Genomic DNA, 21,430 nt, shown 5'->3' on the forward strand with positions numbered 1-21,430 from the left:
TAACCGTACCAATGATAATTAAGCTTCTATAAGCATTATCATAGCATTCTTTTAATCAGCATATTACGAATTACGCTTTCAATCCTGTTTTTCCTTTTGGCTTCTTTAGCTGAGTATGTATAGTGAAGATGTGAAAAAACACTCAAGAAATTTAAGTATAAACAAACTTGAAAGTAAAGCAAGCTACAGGGCTGGTGAACGTAAGTTGTATTGAACTCATGTCAAGTGTCAAACTAGTGAATCAGAAATACATTTAGAAAGTTGTTTCTAAACTTGCGTGCACTCTCTTTTAGATATGTTGTTTTAAGCATCTCCTTTTCAACTCTCATACATTTTATGTATAAATTAGGATGCAAGAATAAAACTGGGAAGTTTTCTGGCCTGTTAAGCCTTTACTTGGTTAGAGTTGTAAGAAAAGCAGGTGTTTCCAAGGTAACTGGTACCTTCTTGGTACCTTTTAAAACTTTTAATTATGAGTAATGTCATTTTTCATGTCAATATGTACCTCTTCACAGCCTTCTAGGCTGCTTTATCCAAGAGCTGATGGGGAAATGCAGTCAGTGTTGTCACTTTACCTGGTTGAATTGATCCTGAGTGTCTCATCTCACAAGGCACTTCATTGCCATGCAGGTTATTTTATAAAAGTACAAAACTTCCTGTTAGACTCAGCTGCATGATGAAAGTGTTTTCTTTCGGGGCAACCCTGGCAGACTCTACCATTATCTGCTTTTATTTCAGTCTTTGTTAGATATTTCATTTGCTTTAAGATGTACGGTTTTCCTCTTGACTCTAGTAGGCTACACTTAGCAGATATTTCTGCACATCATTTGCTTGCTGAGGGTCATGCTGCATTCACTTCTCTAATTAGAAATTGCTTCCTCATCTCACAAAAAGAAGCAATCCCCTAGCTGGCATTGTGTGAGGACCACACTGTGTTTAGGCCCTGTTCTCTAATTTCCCGCACCCCCCTTTTTTCCCAAAGCCTCAGGTTTTCACAGCAGTAAATATTTCTTGTTTTCTCCCCAAAGTCGTATTATAACTCATGAAGAATCTTACATGACCTGCTGGATGAGGTAACCTTACTTCACCTGAGAGAGTTTTTTCAAACAGAGTTCAGCATGTCTCAAATTGACAGTGGCATTTGCAGAGAGGGTCAGTAGTTCAGTCAGATTGTACTCAGACTGTTCAAACAGATTTCAGACTGTACCACCAATTTCAGAGTCACATTGGTACATTTAGATGGGGCCCACCTCCACCTTTTGTGCCTCAAATATTAGGCACTCTGTTCACATCTAGCTGAGATGCAGACTTTGAAGGAGTTGTCTAATTACTTCGCAGGTGAGAATAAGCAACTTAAGTACTGTAGGTATTTATTTATTTATTATTGTTGTGTTATGTTGATGTATCTGCATCCCCTTTCTTTTTGGTCTGAGTCTGTATTTGTGCGACTTCTGTTGGTGAAAGGACTAGGTCCTTTGTATATACCTTCTCTTGTGTTCTCAAATGTTCTGTCTTGGAGTACATGAATAGTGCAAGTGCAGCTGCAAAGCATAATTTTGTAACATACATGATAGAATAAGTAGCATATAAATTGTAGGACAAAGTCATTTTTAGTGCTATGTAAAAGAAATGACTGTAGGATAGGCATATATCTGATATGGATAATATATCTCAAAGGACAAGTTACTCTGTTGGCTAACATTCCTTCAGAAGTTGTGCTCATGTTGACTCCCCTATACTCTGCAATGAAAAACAAAATAAAGTGGAATACAAGTGTTCTCTAATCCTTCAAGTACTATGCACAGTATTAGTTGTAATTGTGTTCAGACCTTGTATGTGACTGAATTTGCTTTGCAAATCTCAAACCAGTAATCCTTTTGTAAAATTTATTAAAACTTGCTTAAAAAACAAAACACAGCAGCAATCGCATTAGCTCCTTGAGAGTGTATGTGCAGCTAGCTGTAATAATTCCATTTATTTTGGGGAAAAAAAAAAAGGCAAATGAGAATTTGTAAATGACTTATAATTGAAATATAATTAATCATCCAAACCAGACTGTAACACTGCTGTGTTGGGTCATATTGCTTAATTGATGTTCTCCACAGCTGTAACTTTCTTTTCATTTCATTTCATTTACAATTCATACCCTTGCTGTCATTTGCCCATTTCTCTTCCCTGCATGACTGCCTTTTTGTTTATCTTCCTGCGTTATGTTTTTATTTATCGAGTACAAGTTATTGTACACTTTCTATCTGCTTGCTAAATTCCCTTTATACATGCTAAATTCCCATTTTAAGCCATTCTTCATACATTTACAGAAAATATTCAGTACTTTATTCCTGGATTTATTCACGTTTTGACAGTAATTGGTAAAAAACGATTTCTTGAATCAGATAGACCAAAGCAAAACTAAAGAACAGTTGGGAGAAATCTTCTGCATGCCAAAACACTGAACATTGATCAGCTATTCAAGGAAGTAGGATCATTTAGACTTCTGTTGCAAAAACAATTGTGATGTTGCATATATTTAGTACGTTTATTATAGATTCATTTACAAAGAGAAGTTCTTTTTAAAGATGTCATACGAAGTTGTTGGGCTTTGTGCTGCTTTAGTGAGGTACAATGTGCAAGGCTTTTAATGAGCAAGAAATGGGGGCCAGGTTTTGGTATGTCGTGCTGGGGGACTAGAGTGACAATGGGCATTCAGCAGAGAGCTTTTAAATCTCATTGTCCAGTGCAGGAACTTGCCTCTCAGTCAAACTGCAATAAGAGGTGTTGTTACAGCAGCTGCTGTTGTTGACAGCAGGCTTTCAAAACATAAGGTTTGCTTACACATGTAAGCATAAAAGCCATGCACTCTGCTCCCTAGTGCAATTACAGGTTCATCTTTTTCAAATTGTTAGATTTGTCATTCCTGAAAAGAAAACATAAAACACAGGATGCTTTTTTCATATATTGACATAGAAGTAGGTGAATACAACTTGACTGCTCAGCAGCTTATAAAAACCAGCTCCCCTGGTGCTGCTTTCAGCCGTTCCCTTGCATACTGGCATTGGTGACTTGGGGGCAGAGACCAGCACTTCCCTGTCCACGTCCCCTCCTCAGGAAGTTGCAGAGAGCAATGAGGCCACTTCTGAGCCTCCTCTTTTCCAGACTGGGAAACGCAAATGTCCTCAGGGTCTCCTCACAGGACAGGCCCTGTTACCAGCTCTGTTACCCTTCTCTGGACACTTACCTCCCATTGCTTTTACTGTAAATAATACTACTAAAACGAGAATGTCTGTATAATGATAAGAGGAGTATCTGGAGTAAAAGCTTCAGAAAAAGTGTAGTTTTGCATTGTAATGTCCTAAACTATGGTTACCTAAAGTACAGATTTACTGTTGAAGCCTCTGCCATGTATCTTGCTCTGCCTGCATAGTGGTTTATCAGCTAAAGAGTTATGAAGTGATCATTTCTTGCTGAGAACTAGGCCATGTTCAGAACCTAGCCAGTCTTACAGTCATTCATAACAACAGAACAGGCTTCCTAGATTTTGCTGGATGATTTTTTCAGCCTACCTCTTAATTTTTTTATTATTTTGTATAATTTTTTAATAATGTTGTATTATATCATAAAAGTATTTCTGTATTTTATAAAGTGTTAAATGAAATAATAGTTTATTTTTAATATATAAAAAATGGAATACCTGATTTATCAATGATTAATGGTTGTGTTGATCTTTTTCTCCCTTTGCTTGTCTTTGACCTCATTAACAGAAGTGTTGCATCTATTAGTTTTTTTGATACCAGTTCATAGCTTTTCAACATTAGAGTCGGAGTTGCAGTAGCAACTACCAGTTTGCCAGGGACCATGTGCATGCATAGAAACTGTGAAACTGTCCTTCTCATCATTAGCTGCTTGACAGATGTGAATAAAATTTTTGAGTTGTTTCTGGGTAAATTGTACTGTCCAAAGACTTTTGCTAGAGCAGATATTGGCACCGTGTATAGCTCTTGACCATTATTTTAAGAATGAGACAGTCAGAATCATCATCATAATCATTTGTTTGATCTTTGTGGAAGTAAAGTATTTCTCGGTGTGGATGAGCCCTAGGCAAATCCCTGACTGCACACTGATTTCTAATCTTTCAGGGAAATAATGTGAAGTAGCTGCACCAAATGTTTAATGTTCTCACTTCATATTTTGCATTCCAGCTCCCTTCCTTCTTTCTTTATAATGCATTTTTAGATTTTTTTAATGGACCAGCTTCTTACTCCCAGTGCACCAGTGGAGTGTTACATACTGTTTAGATATTGTGGACTTCCTAAAGTCTGCACACGTTTGTCTGCTTACCCAAGTGTAACACCTACAGTGCAGTGAAAATGCGCCATTTGGGCCTTGTCTTTTTGTCTAGGGCTAAGGTTTTGTGTGGTATTTTTGTTGTTGTTTAGTTTAGTTTTGTATTTTTTCTCCTTTCTGTCTGTAAAGAAGATGCTGTAGAGCACCTGGATCCAGAGAATTCTGTGACTTCCTTGTTTGTTTTTGTTTTTTAATTATTATTATTTTTTTATTATATGAGTTTAGTTTTGCTGCTTAGAAGGAATTTGTGATACCTCAGAATGGATGTCTTCATTTGGTTTATAATCCCTTTATCCCTAAGTGCTCTGACAAAATACTCTGATTACCAGAGAGAGAGAGTTTGTATCTTTTTTACTGCTAATTAACTACCTTTTTATGAGAGTAGTGTTTGTTTGTTTTTTTCCTGTTGTGTGTTTGGTTTTGTTTGCTTGTTTGTTTTCCTTCTTTTTTTTTTTTTTTCCTTCAGTAGCACAGGCATCAAAGATAAAAAGCAGTATGGTTTCATCGTTGCCTATGACATAGATTTTTAAGATATTGGTATAGTATATGTAATGCTACCTGTATCCTCAAGAACACTGATGGCATCTGCATCCTCAAGAACAATGTGACGGAAACAATTACTTATAAAATTAAAAGAGTCAGAGTTCTGGACAAATAGGCAGGGACTATGTACTAACAATTAACAAATTCAAATTCAGCCCAGCAGCCAAAATCTGTAGAAGTACTTAAACAATTCATGCCACACCAGATCCAATAAACTAATACCTCAGATGAGTAGATGTCCTCAGAATATAAGGAACTGGGTAAATAAGCTTTGCTGCTTAACAATGTGCAGTATAGCCTCTTTATCAAAAGGCAGTAGGTGACCAGCACTGTGAAGTTGGGGTATGTCTGGACTGCAGTCCAGAAGTAACTGTAAAGCATGCTAATTTAGCCAAAATTTTTTGTTTGTACTTAACAGTTTAGAGATGTTTAAACACAGCTGCCATAATCCTGATGGAAATTGTTAAACTTTTGGCAATTAGAACGCTCAGACAGAAATACAGTTTGTAGGGTAAAGAAGAGACCAGCTTGAAAGAGAAAGGAATGCATGTATACACTAGCATTTTGAATTTCTTAATTCTGCAGTTGTTAATATAAAATGACTTCTGGGAGACTATTTGTATTAACTTTTGCTTAAAGTTTGAATCAAGAAACATTATGAAGATCACCTTACAGGACTCAGTTCTAAAAGGTGGCAAGCTGTTTCTGTAAGGGACTGACCTTATTAACAGTGACATGGTACTATATTGTCTTGCTGAGTAAACTAAATGCAGAGAACAGTGTGTTAAGGAACACCTTTTGACTTCTGTCAGATCTGTGGTTATAGGTCGCCTTAGGAAAATGGATAGTGAAGTAGTTATTAGCACTGCACATTGTCTAATTGTTGTTCTGATGTTCAGTTGTTGATTGCATCACTATTAGAATACTTGTTCCATTAGCAGTTCCAGAAATTACAGTGATATATCAATGAGCCTTACAACCCGTGTATGTGCATTTTTCTTTCTGTCAAAGACTGCTTCCAGACAGATTTTTGTATTGTTTGTCATCTTAGTTTTCTGTGTACTAACAGATGTGTTCAGGGTAGAGTCCTAGACTAGACAGGTAGTGGTCTTCAAAAAAAGCATAGGCCTGCAGTTATGAGAGAGAGAACATACATGGGCATTTAAAAAACAAACAAGCAAACAAAACCCCCATAAAGTCTGTTTTCTGCTATTTCTTTTTTGACTTGTTTTTCACATTATAACTATAGCAAATATATACTTACACTCAGAGATCTCTTTTTTCCATTCCCATCCCCCCAGCCCTACCTTTGGGATTTTGTAAGTTTTTTTTTCAGATTTATTGATCTATTCTGTGTCTTTATTATCAACACTTTGGTTGAGTAACTTTCATTTGAACGTTGGTATTATCTGTATTACACATTTTATGCTCCTGAAACTTTTAATTTGTTCTGAAAGACTAATTAGACAATGGGTCATAGAAAAAATGTATATGTATATACATATATTGAGTATATCAATGACTGAATACATGCAAGGGAATTACTAAGCAAAAATGTAATTAGGGTGGGCTAATGACTGACACAAGCATAGCTCCTTTAATTTAAGAGGGGAAAAAGCAGTCTGCTGTTTGTGTCAAACTGGAAAGCTTTTATATGCATAAACATTTTTAACTGGTAAATGGAATCAAATTGCAGCCTGTACTCTATAGGTGTTCGAAAGATGTTATGAAAGCAGATTGTCTTTTTAAAGAGTTGAGGGAAAAGCTTTTTCCCTATTAAGCAAAATAGGGACAGTAAGAAGAAAGAAACAGATAAGCTAAATACAGAGAAAAAGAGAAACAGAGAAGCTAATGCTGTCAAAATAATTCTGGTTAGTGGGCAGAAGATACAAATTGGTATTTGAAATTGGAATGAATCCCTGTAGACCTGATTACCTGACAGTATTATTCATGTTAGGTAGAAAACGTTACAGTATTATTCATGTTACAGTTTTAATCATGTTAAGATTGGGTTAAGTAGTGCAGGACCGAGTTTTGTCCGCTTGGAAAGCACTGTTCTATAAGGTACTATGCGAGAGGATAAGGCATTTAATTTTGTTATAGTTGTACAAGACTCCAGCAAGAATGTTACTAAATTTTTTTATGTGCCAGCAAATAATTTTCTTGCACTCTCTTCTCAGAAATAAACAGTATGGCTCTTCTTTCAAAGAATAATGTGTGGTCTTTCTTCTTGATGTAGGTTTGTTTTTTGTTTCCTTGCCAAGTACCTAAATATTGTGATGGATCAGTTATCAATTTGTGGACTGTTGGACAGTAAACCTTGTTTGCAAAAACTTCAATTTTCAGCATATGCTTATAAGAAGGGCAAAATCTCGATGATATCTAGAGTTGGGTTTGTTAAGTTAACATTTTGGATTAAAATTTAGGACAGTCAGGCTAACTGCACTATAATGCTGTTGAAATAGTAGCGTTGGTCACATTTACAAGAGTGAGAACTTCTCTGGAGTACCAACAGTCCATCCTAGAAAAGCTTTTGAAGTTTATTTATATAATCCTTTTCATTGAGAAACTGACAGTGGATTCTATCAAGATGTGTAAAGTCATCAATGGAAATTTCAACGGAGAAGTAAAGTCTGTGTGCTGCCGTTACACTCATATCTGTTTCTGACAAAACATACAAGGCAGGGACATGTCTCTGGCAAAGCTAACGTTCCCTCATCTAAATTCAGCTTTAAAATTTGATGTCTTCTCTGGTGACTGCAAGTACATTGTGACAACTAAAACAAAAGCAAAAAGCTTTCTCTCCTGTAAGAGACCATAAGTCCCATAAGTCTGATTTCATCTGTGTTAAACTACTTGGGCTATATTTCTTAAGGTATATTGACCAGAGGCTTCAGTAAATGTAGAGTATTTGTGCTAGTGTTAATTGCTGGGTCAGGTGTCTGGAAGATTGTCAAACTCAGAGAGAAGATGGGAGAAAATGATCAAAGCTCCGAATTTGCTGTGAATAGGTAGTTTCTGGTATGTAAGAGAAGTCACTTAAAACTAGCTTGGCTATCTTTAGCTTTTGTTGCAACATAAACCTACCCTTAATCTTTTTGTACGATGTCAGACACATTATTTGTGGGATATGAAGAATACTTAATGAATGTTAATGGAAAAAAATCTCCTAATTAAGTGAATTAAACATGGCAAACTGTTTCTGCCTTGTTGGATGTTAGTTGAAAGTGCCATAGAAAGTCAGAGCAAGGTAGGAATAATAATTTTGGTACACAGTGTGGGATTGTTGGATCTGCAGATAATATAAAATAGGGAGTAATACTAAGGCAGCATGGTTATGATGCTGGCACTGTCAGCTGGCATTTCTTTTAGGAAAAAGGTACTGGCAAGCATGTACTGCCTATGAGCTTTTTCCTTGGACATTGTGTTCCCAAAAGCAGACGCAATTGTCCTGACTTCAAACCTTCAATAGAAATCTAAAGAAACCTATCTTCCTTTGCAATGAAAATAACACTTGCAGACAACTCTATAAATCCAAATTTATTGTTGAGAAATGCAAGATAAATAGCAAAAATTAAAATCACGATTTTGGTTCTGAGTGCCAGGTACTTCAAGCTTCTCAGGACTTGCTCATTCAACACAAGTTTAGTATTGGTTGGTCCTGTACCACTGTAAAACTGGAAGTCATTGATCCTTGTTCTCTTGAGGTTAATGGAAATAGGAACCATAGAATGAAGCAATCCATGGTCTCACTTGCTACTCTTAAAAGTTGAAATGAGTTTCTAATATAATTTTATAAAGCATAAAGTGACATAATTTTAGAAAGCATTAAATGACTTGAAGTCTGTGAATTATTGGAGAAAATTCGTAAATTGTCGTTAGAGATAGATGTGACATACAAATACTAAACTTCTTGTCTTCTGTTCCAGTCACTCTGCTAAAAATCTATGCCAATGAGAGATCTAAGCTTGTACAAATTAGTTTTCACCTTTAAAAGGGTTGTTTTCCCTTTCTTCACAACATTTTTTTTCTCCAATAGAGACGAGAATTTACTTAGTTTGAAGGTGATGGATCACTTACACAGCTGGGAGAGAAATAATCTATTTTTTTGTCCTTCCTAGAGAAGTAATTTTCTGTTTTGTGGGAAGAAATACTGACGGTTCAGTTGCTTTGCTAACTAGCAAAACATGTGGAGTTTGTTGAGGTTTTACTGGGCATGAGATGAGAAACAGGTGACCCATTCAGTGAGCAACATAAGGTAGTGCTAGAAAAAAATTTAGAAACTTTTGTTTTCACCAGGCAAAGTTTATGTTGCATTACTGATGATGTCATAATGTACTGACAGTAAATGAGCTATGCAATATCATCCCTTAGAAATGTGTAGCACTTTTATAAATAGGTATGCTTTCAAATTGTTGGCTTGTTTCTTCAAAAAGTTTACAGCAATGTTGTGCAACTGAAATTCAGTCTGCTTAGTCTGTTTATCTTAAATTGAAGGCTGCATATTTGGTCTGAGTGTTGTTGGTGTTTTTTGTTTGTTTTTCGTTTTTGTTTTTTCTTTATCATTACTTTTCTCTAAGCAATTAGTGGTGTTTCTTCTATGGACTCTTATCATTCAAACAGTGCAAAATCAGGGGGCCAAAAGAGTCCTGGTCCTGAGTTCTCCTGAGTGTCTGAGATTTATTTGTTTTGCTTCAATATTGTGAATTGTTGCTTTAGTGTGGTAGCTCCATGCATGCACACATGTAAGCAAATGATCTCGTTTCCATCTGCTGAGTATAAAACATCCTGGTATTTCGCAGTTATTTCTTTCTTAACTGATAATGCACACCATAGACACAGACACAGATTTCTAGGTTGGAAGAGACCTCAAGATCATCGAGTCCAACCTCCGACCTAACACTAAGTACTCCACTAAACCATATCGCTAAGCTCTACATCTAAACGTCTTTTAAAGACCTCCAGGGATGGTGACTCCACCACCTCCCTGGGCAGCCCGTTCCAATGCTTAATAACCCTTTCGGTAAAGAAGTACTTCCTAATATCCAACCTAAACCTCCCCTGTCGCAACTTTCGCCCATTCCCCCTCGTCCTGTCACCAGGCATGTGGGAGAACAGACCAACCCCCACCTCGCTACAGCCTCCTTTAAGGTACCTGTAGAGAGCGATAAGGTCGCCCCTGAGCCTCCTCTTCTCCAGGCTGAACAAGCCCAGCTCCCTCAGCCGCTCCTCAGAAGACTTGTTCTCCAGACCCCTCACCAGCTTGGTCGCCCTTCTCTGGACTCGCTCGAGCACATCCATGTCCTTCTTGTAGCGAGGGGCCCAAAACTGAACACAGTACTCGAGGTACGGCCTCACCAGAGCCGAGTACAGGGGGACAATCACTTCCCTAGACCTGCTGGCCACACTGCTTCTTATACAGGCCAGGATGCTGTTGGCCTTCTTGGCCACCTGAGCACACTGCTGGCTCAACGACACCATAGTTTGTCGTTGTTGTACATGTTAGGTGTACTTATCTGGAGTTTAGCAGAGAAATCTTTTTCAAATAACAATTTTATAAACTGTGAAAATCTAGGGCTACTAGATATCTTTCAAATAATATATATATTGTTATAAGAAACTGATGTGGAAAGAATTTTCCTTCAATTACAGAAAAACACAAGCTTGGTATTATTCATTTTTCAACTTCATTTTGCGTTTTGATATGGAGGGTTCTTCCTTTTTTTTTAGTACAGATGTGGTTTAGTGGCTGCAGTGAAAATTACTAGGATTTTTTGTTTCTAGGAGAGGGACCCTTCCCTAGAATACATTGAAGTATTAAAATATTAATCTCATAACATCTACACGTGTCTGCAGTTAACCATATTTTTGTCTGTAGAGAAGGCTGTAGAGATTTAGAAGGTAATCCATTAAGCCATTTGCTAGCCTGTCATGTCAGCAGGCTGCATAATGCCTGTTAAACACTTTTGTTTTCAATCTTTAATAGAAATTAAAGTCATCACACTGGCTTTTAGACAAACTGGGACAGAAAGGCTTAGAGGAAATAGGTGCAGTAAGAAAGTATGCAAATCCAACAAAACAAATCCAACAGTTGAAGTCAGTGTTCTAAGTGCATTACAAATGCAGAGAGATGTAAAAGCCACCAGCTCTACTATGCAATCATTCTTCAAAATAACATCTTTGAGAAATAATTTTGTGAGTTCGGCTCTCCAATGTAATTTGACTGTGGAATACAGGCAATGAATTTTTACATGTGTCTTACAAAAGCTTGCAGCACAATGCAAAGCATTGTATGTTAAAAGTAGATTATAAAAGTAGATTATACATTCTCAAATAAAATATATTCTTAACTAGAGATGTAACTTCAATCACAGTTTGAGGTAGCAGGTAGAAAAATACATTCCTTCTTTACTTTTGCTTATGTTAATTTACTCACAGTCTTCTTATACCTGCATAGGACTGAAATAATGGACAGTTTTTAAAGTGATGCTGTGCTCACAGTAAAATGTAGTGACTATCCAACAATGGAGAAGAGTGTTAATTCCAAGACTTCTATAGGATCTATAGATAGATCTTCAATTTTTCTGGGAATCTTCCCAATGGGGAGAAAATAAGTCTGTATCTTTCTTTTGCTTAATAGGTAAAGAAAAGGTTGTTAAAATGATTTATCCTCAGTATTGTTGAAAAGAAATTATTTTAAGCAAGTGTATGAAGTATAATATATTCAGCGTATACAAATTGTGTATTTATAAAACAAATAAATATAAAACGTATCTTTTAACACTGATAAAAGAATCTAATCTTGGTGATGAAGGCACAAAACACTATTTTCTTCACCTGATGATGCATCGCTGAAACAGTAAAAATGTTAGATACAGAAGTCAGCAAAACTGATACATTGTTTAAAAGTAAAAAGAGATAGTATAAGTTAAAGAAGGTACTTAGAAAAGGAATAGAAATATCTATACAAATTCTTATTATTTTGCTGTATTAAATACTTGATAATGAACAATAGTATGCACTTTAGCTATTAATCAGTGATGGGTTAATTGTAACTACTGACTTTTAGTATGAAAAATACATATTTTATACAGTTACTTCTTTCATTGTTTCCTCACGATGTCAAATTTCTCCATAGTAGCCTCAGTGCCAGGAGAAGAAGCCTGGGAAATGTTATGCGTTTTTTTTTTTTGTCTGTAAAGAATGGGGAACTTTCACATATTTCCCAGTATCTGTTAATTTAAAAACATTGCAATGCTCTCTCACAAGTGAAAGCTTAGTGGTTAAAAATATTTTAAGTATTTTTTTTTTCAATCTGAAATATACACCATATACTGCTGTATACTATATCATCAGTCAAACATTCATTTTTCCTTTTTGGGTATAGTAGAATCTGTGGGAAGGGTGTAGGTCGTGGTTCTCCACACTGGCTCGTCATATAATGTATCAAATGTTTACTATCAGAGATATGCCTAATGGTTTTCATTTTTTTATTTCATTTCATTTTTTTAATACAGAAAATACTCAGTTTTCAAGTGCATGTGAAAAGACTTGTACACAGAACAGTTGCCACCAATAGGACTGATGTGGCCTGGCTGCTGGGCAGGGCTCACCAGTGAACCATCTGTGCTGGTTTTTGACTCTAGGGCAGTTTCAAGTTGCTGATTCCTCACCAGCAAAGGTGTGGAAAATGTCCAACTGAAGGAAAAAACGGGTGATGGAAAACTGATTGGAAACTTGCCTCAGAGAAGCATCCTCAAAGGGAGGACTGAGGTGGACATTTTGACTGGAAATACATTTGTCATTAGTAATCCAAGTGAACGTTAAAACATGGAAGCTTCTGTTAAAATTAATAAAATAGATAGCATTTCAGATAGGCTTTTATGGGAGATGGTAATTGTCTTCTCAGTATTTTAATCCTTCATTTTTATCCTGCAGCCATCGTTACACTTGTGTAAGAAGAATTCTTTCAAAACAATAACATAATCAGCAATTTAAATACTGTATATGTATATATATATATATATTTAACTGTCCCTTTTTTTTTTTTTTTTTTTTTTTTGCTATAGGGCAGATTATACCAGAGAGAAGATTTGTAGAAGCAATAAATCGGCAAGCTTATCAGTATGAGATGGGTGACTTTCCAACAGAATGGGAAGGTAAATCTTAAATTTTGGTTTTATTTCAATATAACTTTGCCATTGAATTTAGGTTCCATATTTTTAATGAAATGCCTGACTATATGAATAGGTTGTCTCTTACCTTTCCTTTTGAGTAATTCAGACTTTTGTTTAACTGCTCAATTATTACGAATTCTTAACATAACCCCTTTACAAATAGGATAAATGTTTAGGAAATCGGTACTTAATAAAAATGTAAATAAAGCCTGTGTGATCATGACTTTCTCCTATTAAATATGAACATACTTGTGCCCGAGGGGGGATCAGATAGAATAACCAAAACTAAACGTGTTAAACTTCTTAATTATGCCTTCAGTGCAGTGCTAATTTGTATATCAGTTGAATTATTGGTGGCACAGTGATGTTTGTTGTTGCTTTTGTTTTCAGAATAGTATCTGTTTTTCTGCACTCTGGTTTCTTATACTCCTCTTTGCACAATCTCTCTACGAGAGTTGGAGAGCCTGTAAATAATTAAGCATTTTTCCACCAGTAGTGGTGGACATTTCTAGGTCCCAAAGTTTCATACAAGTTCAGAGAGGCTGGGGAAATTCCTCAAAATTAACTGAGCAGCCCCTGGAGAAAGAGAGAAAGGAGAGAGAAAATGTGAGTTGGTCCTTGAGGCTATAGGAGCTTGAGCCAAGAATAGGGTCAACTGAGCCAAATGGACTCTATAAGGTAAGCAAGGATCCTCTGAAACGTGGGAATTCCACAAAAAAAGCTAGCCTATGTTTTTTTGTTGTTGTTGAATGCCATCTAAGTTGTATAAACAGTTTTGTGGAAATTTAAAATAAATTTTAAAAGCCAAAACTAACTTCTGCTGTGTTTGTAGAGGCTCTGCAGAGAATTATCTTGTCTTTGCTACATATTGAGATATGAACTAGTGATGTGGGATGCTCTGAAGTTTCGTTCATCGCTACTACTTTTCTGCTTCCTGTAAAATGCAAAATTTTCTTAGTAAGAAATGGGAAAGAATGAAAAGAGTAGAGGGTTCTAGTAATGCTGTAGAATACAGTCAACTGAGTGGGAAAAGTTTAATACAAGGTTTTCGGACGTACCTCGCTGAAAGGCTCATTACAATTCTCTCCCTGTGTTTTTTCCTCTAAGAGGAAAGGAGAAATCCGATGTTTCCCAGGCCCAGAAGACCTGTGCTGAACTTTCACTCTGTTATCTCGTGTCCAGGCACTTGAAAAATTCCCAGTGCATTCTTCCTTTGGGTGTTCACTTGATAACTTGTGCTGTCGTGGACACTGATCATTCCAGCAAATAGTCTGGGGCTTTGCAGGAGGATTTCTAAAACAGTTGCTGTTTATCTCTGTAGTAGAAGATTAATATAAGATTAGAAGGCTGTATAATAATTCCTATTATTGTTTTTTCCTTATTGTTGGATTTTGGGGGAGGATTTTTAGTATTCTAAATCCTCTCTGACGGGCACATGCTTATACCTCCAGGGGTCTTCTCTCCAAATACTGCATATGCACTCCGACATTTGCAGCCTCTCTGCTTCAGTTTTATCTGGCTCATCAATAGCATTTTCCTTTTCTAGCCTTCTCATTCTTTCCAGTTAAAGGACTGTACTAAAGTCTCCGCTCCTTTTTTCTAGAGAGCTGCAGAGCGCTTCTTTCACCTGAGCTGCCTTTGTTCTACCGGGGCTCAGCGTTTTCACTTCTGACTAATCCTTAGTGACTATCTGATGTAAAGCCACTTAGCCGGGCACCCTTTCCCCCTCCCCTTTCCTTACATCACACTGTGATGTAACCTAAATGAATAAAAGTACTATCCCTGGAAATATTTAAGGGCAGGAGCTGCCTGAGGAAAACCTGCATGAAATTAGGGGCAAAGGGATTGCTTACAGAGTGGGAGCAGGCTGCAGTGAAATTTGAAGGGGGTCTAAGATAAATCTCATTGTATTTCTAAGACATACAGCCTGTACTGCTGGTAAACTAAGGGGCTAATTTTGGTACTGTGTTTATCAAGTTATAAACATGACATAGGGTAAGTGAGACCAAGTAGGAAGCTATAAAGCAAGACGGTAAAGCAATCATCCAGATTACAGGCTCAATGTGTGCAAGCTGCTTCTCAGACTTGGGAGAGGATGTTTGTGTGTTATTCCTGGGAGTTTACCAAATACAGGGCTGAGGGATCGCTCCCGAAGGGTTTGACTGGAATTTTCTCCTGAAGATAGTAATTTTAAGTGCATAACAGGATTAAATTTCTTAAGTTATCAGACCTGTGAAATTTACAAAATGCTTGAATGTCCATCAAGGCTTTTGTAGAACTGAAACATGCTCAGTGATATAAAGATAATCCCTTGTGTTCTCCTTAGTGTTAACTGTTTGTGTGCAGCATATAAAGTCAGTTTTTGTTTCAAAAATCCAAAAATGTTTCCTTTTATATTGTAGTTTTGAATTTAGAAAGTAATTCTGGCACACAATACAAATAGTACATATTTTTGTTTAGACGAGGCCTCTTATATTTTAGTACAAGGTGAGAGTGCATACTTTTCTTTTCCCTAGGCAGCCAACATATAACCTTTCTGTGACATTAGTTCTGAATGTTCATCTACTGTAGAACGTGTAAGTTACCTCCTCAGGACGTGTCAATAATGCTTCTGAGAGGAAATCAGTAATTTTACATACTTACAGAGATTCATGAGATTGCATGCTTCTTGCAGCATTTTATTGCTCGTCTATTCCTAGTCCTCTTTTTTTTTTTTCCCCCGGTAACATTTAGTGATTAATGGGAGTCTTAATTTGCATGCTCACTTTTACGCTTATTACAGTGTGTTATATGCCAGTAGGAGTTTTAAAGTTCAATGAAAATCTCATGCATACCAATGAGAATGCAAATGAGCACTGATGAAAGAATGTGAGGGTCACAAGGTAGGAAACATCCAACTATCTTGCTTAATTAACTTAAAAATTTCTTTTAGACAGAAGTCGCCTTACAGTGTGTACAGAATATAGGAAATGCCATCCAGATAACATTAGAAGCAGCATTGTAATTAGTTTGAAAATAGAGGCAATCAATTCATTTTGCTAAAGCATTGTGGGGGCTCGGGGTCAGGGAAGCATGTTTTGGTTGCAGTCAGTACATACATGCAACCTTCATTGCTTTACCTTGTTTAAAGCATCATGGCTGACAATGCAAGAGAACATTTTGTTTTGTTGATGTAGGGGATGAGAGTGTTCATGTGGAAATACCTTCCATCTGTAAGTGTCACTGGACATTAATTAAGTGTGCATGCGTATGTGTGTTCAAATAACATGTAATAAAGCACACACCTGCCTTGTTTCCATCAACAAATAGGTATAAATCTGTTTACTAGTTTAAACCTCTGTTGACCAGAAGTGTAATGGAGAGCATAAAGAAAGCTGGGAAAGCTATATACTGACTATCCACCTCTAAATTATATATACTGGCAGTATTTTTAAAAGAGAGAGTGAAGTGTGTTAATTTCAAGTTATCGTTCTGTTGGATTTTGTTAAGACTGGTGCTGGATTAGTAAGGTATCACTGACGATACAGTTTTTAAACATACATTCTTTTTTTGTTACCATGAATTTCTTAATGCCTAAGTTACAAATGGTTGGTGTCCAGTATTTTGCAACTCTATGTTGGATGCTGAAAATATTATTGATACTATAGAAAATTTGGAAGGCTTTTTTAAACTTTTGTTTGAAGTAGAACCACCAGAAAACTGTTGGGGATTAACTATATTAAAATCCCCCAGATCTTCTCCCTAAAGACTGATGAAGAGTAGTCAGGTAAATGCTTTTTTTAAAAAAAATAATTAATTCAATTATAAATTGAAATAGAAAAGATTGATAAAACTATTTGAAACTTAAATAGAATATACTGAAATACACCCAATTCAGATGATGTTTTTCATGCCTTTAATCTTGTAATGTATCCTGATCTGTGCTTTGTGTAAAATATTTCTGAATTGGATTTTCACAGAGGGAATATTATATATTAAAGCTAACTAACTTCATCTTATGGCTATAAAGAGATTTTAGTGATTTTTGTTACCATATTTCTCCCTCAGCTCCCCAGCAGTGGAGGAATTTTTCATTAAATGGTGATTTTCTAATGCAGCTCATTAGAGATGCTAAAATGAGTTTACCTATAGGAAAATGGTCGCTCATCTTTGAGTTTTATTTTTAAGTTTTATTTAGAATTGAGGTGAAAAAGGGTTGTAATCCTGATGTTTGTAAAAAGAAGGAAGGTTGATAGCACCTATATAGTGTGTAGTTAAATGTTTATTATAGCTGGGAAGAAAAATAGCATGGTAACTATATAAATTTTTTGTGTATTTAAATAAATACAGGATAATTATGGGTATGGTTGATGAGAAATATACCTAAGCTGAGGACTGTTTTGTTGCTTTTGAGCGTGGGTTCTAATTGAGATGTATTAATGAACAAAAACAAGTTGCGTAATGCTCCTTCTTCAGAGGTTTTGTTCACAGAATTTGTTACAGTATATTACTCTTCACTGTTCTGTTTGTGGCTTGTTAAACTCAGACAGATAATTAAATGATAATATCATTTAATAGAAGCATTCCATTCATCTGAAAATCATTAATGAAACAACCAACTAAAAGTCTCATCGATCAGTAAAACAAAATCTTTTGTAGTGACTATATATCAGCAAGAGTTTCTAACTGCAGCTTAATTTTTGTAGGATTGCAAATTTTAAGAATCACTAGTTGTAATCTAGTTGTTAAAATGCAGCTATGAATATACTGGCATTGTAAGAAAATACTGGCAGTTGGAACAACATTAAGCAGTTTTTAGATGCTGAGAGCTGTGGAATTGAAACCAGTAGTATTATAACAAATTACCTCCATACAACTGAGAAATGACACATATGAATGAAGGAGGATGATACTTTATTGAAAGTAATCCCTTAAATTTAGAAGGCTTAATAATTCATTTTTCACCAGACATTTTAAACTACTACTTTTCCAATTTTCTCCAACTGTGCATCTTTTATTGGTTAGTATCCGGTAGACATACTTCACTATACTTGATATTTCTAGCATTTTCTTGCTTTTCTGTATGTTGCTAAGTGTGAGCAAAGATGACTTCTGGCAGGAGGAAAGGCTTGTGTGCTACGATTTTCTCTAATAACATTGTTGATCCTTTAACAAAGAGTGTCTGCAAGGCTGTCAGCTGAGAAGTGTCAGTCTCCATCACGCCAATTTAGGCTCTGGTCTTGCCAGATTTTATATTTGGAAATTCTAATAAAATTGAAGTGCTTGAAAGTGCTACAGATACATACAAATTTTTTTCTAACTGTAGAATTTAATGAAGTCATATGGTTGCATTTGTATTATCATAATGGGCTTTTTTTGCTTTCCAGTAACATAAAATTTCTGCAGAAAGGCTGATGTTGACTGTTCAGTAATCAGTTACTTCCCCACATTGGCATATTTGGGTCTAATCTTTGTTAATATCAAAAGACTACTGAGAAGAGCTGTCACGTAGTGGTGTTTGTAAGAAGTTTCTGAAAATGTCATCTGATAGACAAGAAACAAAAGTAAGACCTTGTTTCGTATCATTAAAGATATTTCATTGTTAACCTTTAATTAAGGCTGTTGGCCTTGCCACTTTTTCTAAGCTGTGTAATGGCATTTTACCTCCTTTAATTCCATTCTTATATTAATTGGAAGCTATTTCTCCTAAAACCAGTTTCATAACGTTGCTGAAGCAGAATAGCATTAGACTTTTATCGTACGGGTAATTGCACTTTCAGTAGCTGGGTGAAATAATGACTCCATGCAGCTCGTAGTGTTTTGGACCTGCTGCCTGACCCATTCCCAGTTCCCTCCAGCATCTGGCATAAATGGCATTGGAAAATTAAAATTTGAAATAGTTCCTTCTTAAAGCATTTCTGAAACTTCAAAGGCAGTGTCAAGTCAGACCAGGAATTTGATTGTGGGATAACAAAATGTCATTTTTGCTCTAATTTTGAAGCACAGTAACAAGCATCTAAATCTTAATTATTCAAACCTACAAAAGAACATTTTGCTATTTCTCTGCACTTGGAACTGGCATTCCTTATGTTTATCCTTCTGCTCATTAGTAGCCACTTGCATTCTCCTACTCATTCATCTGAAAAATACAAGCAGAAAAAAACAAATGTGTACAAAATATGCAAACTGGCACTTAGCAATTCTGTGGATTTGAACAATTGTGAGAAAATGCTACAGTAGTGGTACTTTTAAAGAGATGGATATTGACTTTGTCACAGTCAGGGAATGTGTTTCTCTGATAACATCTGTAATAGAGTTGGGGCTCTCCATAATAACTCATTGACCGAATGAAGCAAGATTGGACACAGTGCCGCTTTTCCATCTGTAGCGGATCCCCTTGGATTGCTGCATTTGGTCAGCTCCACACTGACTTTAAGTTTGTGGTGGGAGTGGGCATACATCTATTGACTTTGGTTCATGATGGAAGACCAAAATCACAGGACAATCAGCATCAACACTGCTTCAATTCCTCCGCTGTCCTTTCCAGCATGAATTTACAGAGATGGAGGGGGTGTGCCTTCCTTCCCTGTGTTACAGTACCTCCTCCTTGATGCAGCATGTAATCCTATGCATCCGTCTGACGTGATGCAACCGGGGCTCATGCAGGTTTGGGTCTGTATCTTGCATCCTTGTAAAGGAACTGCAGGCAGCACTAACGTCAATAAGAGGTTTTCAGGCTTTAACAATGCCTGGGGCATATACAGGAATCCTTTTTCTCCTGAGTGGTCTAAAGCTTTTCATACTTTTTAGTAGTCATCTTGTCATCTTCTCAGGGTGAAGCTCTGCTTCGTATAGCAAGCTCAACAAAAGGCTAGGCCTTGAGCCCTGCTTAAGCCCTGTTTCGGCAGTCTGGGTGGTATGTGAACTGTGCTTAAGCTCTCATAATAGGAGTGCCTTTTTTCCCTTCTGTGAAGACTGAGAGTATTGACGTGGGAAATAACATCCTGGAACTTAATACTTTGGGAAATTATATTATGGCTTGCTAGGTTGTGGCAAGTTTTTGTATAAATACTTACTTTCTGTTACAAAGTCATTATCATTTTGAGTTATAATACTGGCTGTGGTCTTCAATATAATCAATTGGATTTTTATTTCCTTTGCAGCTTGGATAAGAAAAAAAGAAAGGATCCACCAACCATTGAAGTAAGAGATGAATTGTCTTTGTTTTCAATTGTTGTAGTTAAACTACGATAATACATTTAAAGTGAGTTTATCTGTACAGTGATTTGTCACTTTATGGAGAGAATTTAGTGCATTGCTTGCCTAATTTGTGAAATTTAGATGTCTATCTCTTCAGAAAAAAAGAAAAAGAAATGGGAATAAATACTCCAATGTCTTTAGTCGTTTCTCTTATCTATGTGAAATAAGAGTCTTTAAGATAATCATGGTCACACAAGAATTTCTTTAATCAGGTGAATTCTCAAATTACTGCTGTGAATTTTTAAAACAGGTCCTCTACGTATTAATGGTTTTGTTTTTTTTTCAAGGTAGTTGACATGAAACTGTGGGTTTCAAATTCAGTTGCCAGTGTATTCATCAGTACAAGAAAATAAAATGTATTAACATTTTACAGTGCTAACGAGATGAGGGAGTAACAGCAATGACTTCTCCCATAAGTGGTTTCTGGTGGAACAAGGCAGTGAAATATCCCACCATCTCTTTCACACTGATGAGTTTGTAAAGAGTGGAATGAGTTTAACTGTTGATCTGTGTATGCACACACATGCACTCCTTACCCTTGACTTGCTTTACAAGTTGCTAAGTGCCAGCTAGAGTGATTGAGTAGATGAAGCATGGGTTACTATAGAAGACTCAAACTGACACCCAGAGGGGCAGGTTCTTAGCTTGCATCAGTAGAAATAAACTTCATTGAATGCAGTGAAGCTACGCTGGCATGCTCTGGCCAAGGGCTTGGCCACTTAGGTCTTCTGAAGTGCACTGGTTGTGAAAAGTTGTGCTGCCTACCTGTATGTTAGTACGAACTTGGAAAGCTTGTCCATTGATGTTTACAAGCCATAGCTCACAGAAGTGAGCCTCCCACACAACTTCAAGCTTTTCAACATTTATCTCTGCCTCTTTTTCCCATTTGCCACTGAGGTTTTAGAGACAATAAGGGTTATAATACACTCATGAATGGAAGAAAATTAAGTAAAATTTCTCCTCAAAGCTTTTTAGTACCTGAAACAAATGAACACACTTTGTGTTAACCTTCAGAGAAGTATTGTTTTGTTGTTTAAACTTACCTTTTTTTCCTCCTGCCTTCTAATCCTAGCTTGGGGCTGACCTCCTTATAATTAGTTGTGGCTCATGCTAATGGTATACATATAACT

At 36.4% G+C, this 21,430-nt stretch overlaps 1 protein-coding gene across 1 annotated transcript in view; it reads left to right on the top strand.

The window, feature by feature from the left end:
* The window catches only part of NDUFAF2 (NADH:ubiquinone oxidoreductase complex assembly factor 2), a 60,834-nt gene that overhangs the window by 26,566 nt on the left and 12,838 nt on the right, over window positions 1-21,430 (top strand). Inside the window, 3 exon segments of the mRNA XM_035553581.2 lie at window positions 12,954-13,043; window positions 20,204-20,214; window positions 20,217-20,243. Coding sequence (XP_035409474.2) covers window positions 12,954-13,043; window positions 20,204-20,214; window positions 20,217-20,243 — 128 coding nt within the window.

Source organism: Cygnus atratus, chromosome Z (genome assembly GCF_013377495.2).
Source record: "Cygnus atratus isolate AKBS03 ecotype Queensland, Australia chromosome Z, CAtr_DNAZoo_HiC_assembly, whole genome shotgun sequence".
Classification (NCBI taxonomy): domain Eukaryota; kingdom Metazoa; phylum Chordata; class Aves; order Anseriformes; family Anatidae; genus Cygnus; species Cygnus atratus.